The sequence below is a fragment of the Hippocampus comes genome, unplaced genomic scaffold (assembly GCF_001891065.2).
Source record: "Hippocampus comes isolate QL1 unplaced genomic scaffold, H_comes_QL1_v1.1 scaffold352, whole genome shotgun sequence".
Classification (NCBI taxonomy): domain Eukaryota; kingdom Metazoa; phylum Chordata; class Actinopteri; order Syngnathiformes; family Syngnathidae; genus Hippocampus; species Hippocampus comes.
Window position 1 is genome coordinate 102,241 of NW_017804847.1, and position 6,875 is coordinate 109,115.

General features: G+C 38.6%; 1 protein-coding gene across 1 annotated transcript in view; it reads right to left on the reverse strand.

The window, feature by feature from the left end:
- LOC109520080 (ras-related protein ORAB-1-like) overlaps positions 1–2,542 on the reverse strand; it is a 10,549-nt gene extending 8,007 nt beyond the window's left edge. The window contains exons 1-2 of the mRNA XM_019877035.1: positions 2,203–2,542; positions 864–936 (exon numbers count right to left, since the gene is read on the reverse strand). Of these exons, the coding sequence (XP_019732594.1) occupies positions 864–936; positions 2,203–2,216 (87 nt within the window). The 5' untranslated portion in view covers positions 2,217–2,542. The remainder of the gene's footprint in view (positions 1–863; positions 937–2,202) is intronic.
- Between the last annotated feature and the right edge of the window lie 4,333 nt (positions 2,543–6,875).

Sequence of the window (6,875 nt, forward strand, 5' to 3'; positions counted from 1 at the left end):
TCAGTTTCAAACTGTTACATTGTGACTGAGCAAATACGCATCTTGCCAAATAAAACTTTTTTTTCCTTAGATCAAAACTAGCGTTTTCTGAATTATGATTTTTATTACTATTGAAATGAAATATTGTCTCTATCTTGTTAGTCAAAGTAAATTGATGCTCACAAGACGTGCAATAGCATAGTGACACCCAACCAGTCAATGTGCTATGGCATATGAGTGTGTCGTGAACGATCATCAGAAGTGTCGCATGAAATTATCCAGAGTCAATTATTTGGATGAAAAGTTATTTATTTTCTCCAAATAATTCTTTGTTAATTCATCTATATACCAACCATGTATAATACCAGGTAGAACGACCTAAAGCTTTGACAGAAGTTACGTAATTGACCCATGTATCCAATTTTTTATTAATCGTTTGTCCCGTGAGATTTTTATCGATGTGAAAAGTGTGCCATGGGTAAAGAAAGGTGGAGAAACACTGCAATAGCATATCAGTTTAAAGAACTTTGTCAAGTAAAAATGTGCAATTAAACATCATGAATACAAACATGACTTTTCGAATACAGTCCTAAGCAACCAATCAGATTTTGTTTTATCCAGACTTAAGAGAGAAGTGTGAAACGAGAACAAATTATGTCAGTAACAAAATTCTTGCATGCATATGTAGTTACTGACAGAATCAGTTGCAGATACACCGTAGCATGTTTGCCCATGAGAGCATTATAGTTCTAGAAACCCTCACTGCATTTTCTTCCAATTAGACATGGCTGATGCACTAATTGAGGAATGTGTGATAATACCTCAACTATGGTTGAAAGACGAATTTTTAAAAAAACGATCCAGATTTTTCTAAAGAAACTTACCGCAAATCGGAGCAGGAGACAGGATTTTCCAACACCAGAGTCACCAATTAGGAGCAGTTTGAATAAATAGTCACTGTAAAAGAAAGATAGAATATGTGTTGGTGAATAAAGGCCAAAAAATGTAAGTATTTGTCATTTATTTGTTGATGAATTATATTCTTCCCGAGTCATTAAAAAAAAACCAAATACAATAGCTAAGGAAGCGACAGGAAGTTTGACTGAGAATTACAATTCATAACAGCTTATATGCATGACAGCATTGGCACACTTCAAGAAAATATATTTACACAGAAGGTGACACCCTCTTTAATATTCTGGTTAAGTATATGTGCGTGTGGATAAAGTATTTAAAAAAAATAGTTTTAAAAAGATAATGAATGATAATGAACTGTCAAACAAGTTGTCAACTGTGTGCCAATGTGCATTATTTGAAAATAAAAACAAAAACAAAAAAAACAGCATAATATTACATTGATGACAAGCCCTAGACAACAAAAGCTGAAGTAGCAGTAAGGTAATTGCTCAATTCTGCTGTGGCGTAATTGTAGGCATGTCCCTGGCATGTGATCTTCTCATGACCAGGAACAGTGTTAAGAGGCTGCTGCTTCGACTCTCCTCACACTATATTATTGAAATACATGAACAAAGATCAAATGTAAGCCACTCATTGAACTTATAACCTTCATTTGACGATGTAATGACATTCATATTTTTGCTCGATCCAACGACAGGCATAATGCCCTCAATTGTCTCGCTGTAGTGACTGTTTTAAGTTTAAGAAGGGAGCCTGGTCGAGGTGCGAATTTCATATCAGCGTAAAATTCAACGAACCAGTGCCACCGGTTCCTTAAGCGTTCACATAACAGGTGACGACGTGAATAATAAACATTTGGTTTTCATGATTTACTCTCGTCTAACAAGAACGATTCTTAGCTCCATGTAGTCGGGCTCAGGTTTACATCAAAGCCTCCAGATGTTGTGGCTTTCTCCCAGGAGCTAAAAACAGCAGTTAGTAAATTAATATGTAAACGTCAGTCTGGAGGGTAAAGGCAAAGCTGTCAAGATGTTGACCAATGCATGTTTAGGTCCCCTCCAACCTCCCACGACCATCTATGTCAAAGTAGTTAAAGGGTTTCTTTGAAAAAATAAAGCCGTCGCTGAACATAAATAACAATAAACAGTGTGTTCGTCAGACTTCGGTGGTAGGTTCCGCTGGACAGTCAGCTGATGTAAGCTGCTAATGTAGCTTCGCTTCACAGACAATGCTTACTAACTTGTCGATTGTAATACCAACCAACACACTCGAACGTGACACGACATTCTTAATAATAGTACTTACTATTCGGGATTCATTGTGGACTTGTTGAAAACTGTGTTGCCGTCTCGTGGGGAGGTTTGATATGATGATGTGGAAACGGCAGCGATGGCTAGCTTAGACGGCCGGCTAGTTGTTTCTCAGTACAAAATCCAAAATGGCTGCGATTCCAACCAGGAAGTAGTTAATAATAGCCAACTCAGCTAGATACACGATATAAAATAACAAACTGTGCGTAGCCTGCTGACCTTTTTGTTTTATAAAAAGTCAGCTGATGGTAGCATTATCCGCAAACCTAATCAAAAATGCTTATGCGTTGAAAACCCGGCGTCCGTTCTCTCTGTAACCGGGAAGTCGTTACTGCATCAGAAAACTGTCACTGACCCGCTTACGTCATTTAGTGAAACGTGGCAAAGCGATTCTCCCGTGACAACCAACATGTAGTCCAAGTCCTCTGGCAGATAACGTGCCCATAAATTTCCAAAGCGTAAAAGCTGTAGCCAATAAAGTCGATGTTAATTGTTTTTGTCCGGTCTTGACTTGACAATTGTATAATCATTGTCGGGTTTTTTTTTTCCTTTTTTTGGAGGGGTGGGGGTCTGTAATCCGTGAAACATTTACGGGTCTCAAAATAATTTCAAGTAAACGTGTAAAAATCAAATTATTTAATGAGACGTACAAACAGTCACATGTTTTAACTGCTGTTGACAAGTCATGCCAGATGATTCCGAAATGACTAGCCACATTTAATGTAATTTGCATGTGAGTGTCATGAGTCATGTACTTTGCATGGGTCTAACTTCTCTTGGGAAATAGTTTTAGGAAGTAATACTTCTGTTTGTCAGAGCTACCCTATTTAAAAAAGGTTTTTGCTGTGTTTTTGTGCTGTTCTTGCAGGTATACCAGTAAGACCAGCGCAAAAACACAAAAGTAGCATATTGTTGTGGGCCTGCACAAAGCATAACTGGCTGTCATTTTTCACTATTTTTCGAAAAGAAGAAAAAATAATTTTTTTTAGAACAGACATTGGTGTTGTTTTCCTCTCGTTTACTTGTTCACTCATGTAGTTTAAGGTTTTGTTAATGTGAGTTCTAATTTATTTTTCTTATCTTCCAATAATATTAAAAATTGACTTAGGCAATGGCAGCACGGTAGTTGACCAGTTGGCACAACCGCCTCACAGTGCAAAGGTGAAGAGTTGCATTCGGTTGGATTCCTCTGTGGACTTTGCATGTTCTCCCTGGCCGGGCCTGCATGGGTTTTCTCCGGATACTCCGATCTCCTCCTACATTCCAAGACATGCATAGTAATGGAACACTCTAAATCAGGGGTGTCAAACTCATTTCTGTCGCGGGCCACATTTTAGTTACCGTTTCCCTTGGAGGGCTGTTATGACTGAAACCAAATAAAGAAGTCAAGAATAACTGTTGATTCAACTCTTGTTTAAATTACTCTCATAAGGGTTTTGGTAACATGAAAATGCTTAGAATGTCTCTTTTATTTATTACATATGAGAATTAAAATTTTTGGTAGACATTTTAGATAGCACCATGGAAGTTGACATGTTTGATCTGCTTTCACAGGCCACATAAAATGATGTGGCGGGCCAGATCTGGCCCCCGTATCTTGAGTTTGACATCTGTGTTCCAAATTGTCTCTTGGTGTGATTATGATTGCAAATGCTTGTTTGTCTATGGGTACCCTGTGATTGGCTGGCAACTAGTTCAGGGTGTACCCCGACTTCTGCCTGAAGATAGCTGGGAAAAGCTGCAGCATGCCTACGACCCTCATGAGAATCAGCGGATTAGAAAATGGATGGATGTATGGACTTAGTCAATGATAATATGTGGCCAACGATATGCTATGAGCACTTATGCTATTGTTTTTTTTTTGTTGTTTTTTTTGTTTTTTTTAAACAAGGTGGTCTGTTTATGATTGACGCAAACAGTGGGTATGTTTTAATTCTAAGTGTTGTTTATGTAGTTGCAACATATCATTCTGAGATTGGTTTCCAATATTTTTTGCACCACTGTGAAGAAAGATCAACATCCAACACATGAAATTGTCTTTCAGGCGCTGTCAAGTCTGCACTGAAAAAAAAAGTTAAATACAGTTTGGTTCAGTTTAACAGTTCTGTCTGATAAATTTCTGAGTTTGTCTTCAATTTGCCTGCTTGACTTCATCTCTACTGGTCTACTTAAAGATGCTTCACAGTGTGCTTAAAATGATCAATAGATCCTTATTGGCACGCAATGTAACACAGTCATTTAAAATGATATCAAACTTCTTCTTAAAAAAAATAAAATAAAATCTATCACTCAGTCATTTTAGCCAACTCAGACCAATATCTAATCTTCCGTTCCTGTCCAAGATTCTTGCCAAAGCAGATGGCAAACAATTGTACATTGAAGAGTATCAGTCTGGATTTAGAACCGAAATGACGCTAGTGAAACTAACGGCCTCCCCACTGCTTTTGATAAATGCTCAATCTGCATCTTGGTACTTAATGCATCTTAAGTACATGACCGTGACATCCTTTTACAGAGCTTAGAGCATGCCATTTGTTATTAAAGGCACCATGCTAATTTGGTTTCGATCAGATTGCTCACTGTTTCAGGGATGAGAGTGGCTAGTGATGAAAAAAAGCGGAAGAGGCGTGGCCGGGACGGGGGTGTGGCCTGGACGGGGGCGGGGTCACTAACAAAAGTGGCACTTAACATGCTGAAGATGAAGTGTATTCAATTTACACACTATTTGAAACTTTAACAGAAAAAAATCCCAAGATTTTTCACTATTCTTTCATGTGAAAATTTGCGCAATTTTGCTTATGCATTTGGTGAGCACCAATATGTAACTTCAAATTTGCTGCTCAAAATCAAAACTAAAACAGGAAACACATTCCCTGCCATATTTAAGATTTGTTCATTACTTGTATTCATAAAGTGTTGTGTAAATGTGATAAAACGCTGTTGATTCTTACCTCATACAGTGATAGTGAAGTCCCACACTGTTTACTATGGGGTATGAATGTATTTTATTATATAAAGTCTATTTACAGTATATACAACAATATACAGTTTCATGAGGTAGAATACTTTCTTTTCTCTTCATTTTAAGCTTTTTAGCAAGCGCTAAAAGCTTATTGGTCCTCTCCGTCTTTTTCCACTCTCTTTTTAGCCAACTCCTCTTGTTTTTACACATGCTCCAGGCTGTCGAAAAGCGCTTGAGATCGAGTAGTTACTTTTCAGTAGGAATGTCTGTTTTCGGTGTTTCACCGAGGTTGCGTGACTCTGTAAAGCTTTCCATCCTCTCGATCCGTATAGAATGACATCGTCACACACTGTACACAGAGCTTTACCGGCGACATCGAGCTTTTTCACGAAATCCGACACAAGCACAATGGTTCCTCTTTACTGTTTCCTACTGGGGACACCGTCAGCTTTCTATCCAACCAGTCCCATCTAAACGTGTTTCTCAGATCCGCATCTATCTGACGCACTTTAGCTTCGTCGCGAGTCTCGATAACATTTGGCATTCGCGAGAAAGGGGTTTCGGAAGGCGAACACGGATTGGTTGTGATTTGCATTGGCCGATATAGTGACCAATCACAACAAGTAAGACATTGGTTTTAGGAAGTAACGACAAACAAACGCTTCGCGATAAAAACGGGATTCAAAGTGGATGCTTATAAACGTTACTTGTAAACATTACGAGCCCCGAATCTGCCGAACACTTCTTCCATAAAGAAAGAAATCTTCCATTAAATGGCTTTCTGTTGGCCTAAGACGTGCAAATCATTAGTACTGTATGTCTATGGGGAATTTGTGTCACCTTTTGAGGACATTATAATAAAGGGTCTTCAAGGATTTTGAAGTCAAATAAATATGGTATCTTTGTGTTTGAAGATGTCTATATTTGGGACTGGAGTTGGTAGAAAGCAGGGATGTGTCCAAGGACCGGGAATCCGAGGCCAAGGCCAAGGCCAAGGACTTGGAAAATTTTCCGAGGCAAGGCCAAGGCCAAGGACTTGAAAAATTTTCCGAGGCCAAGGCCAAGGACTAAGGACTTGCTTCCAAGGCCAAGGCCAAGGACCAAGGACTTGCCTCCAAGGCCAAGGCCAAGGACCAAGGACTGATTTTGAAATTGAGGCCTAGCCGAGGACATGTATAAAACAATGCTATCATACCACTTGGCAGGTCCTCATGATTTGCAACACCCCTCCATCATAACCCTTTGCACTCCCTAACGCTTGAATGAAGTGATTTTATTCAAAGAGTAGAACAGTCAGGATACGTGTTATTTATACTGAGAAAAAGAAATAAAATCATATGATATACATTTATGAATTAATGTTTTAGTGCAGTAGTTTCTTAATATGAAGTAAATCAACACTCAACAGGCATGACATGGCACGGAACACAAGTTGAGAAATGACTTTGCATAGACGTCAATCACTGACTGCAGAAAAAGCGGTAATCTCTCAGTGATCATTTTACAGTTTACCTGCAGCGAGTCCCAGGGACTCACTGATCAGAAAAGTATGAGTCCCATTATGCATTGAGAGAGTCCCAAATTTCGAATTCCGAAATGCTCTACTTATTCAATTGCATATAATAATAACACAAACAACATATACATACAATTATAAACAAATGCTGCAAAAATTTAAATAATTCAGGAGCAGGCCTGAGGATTTC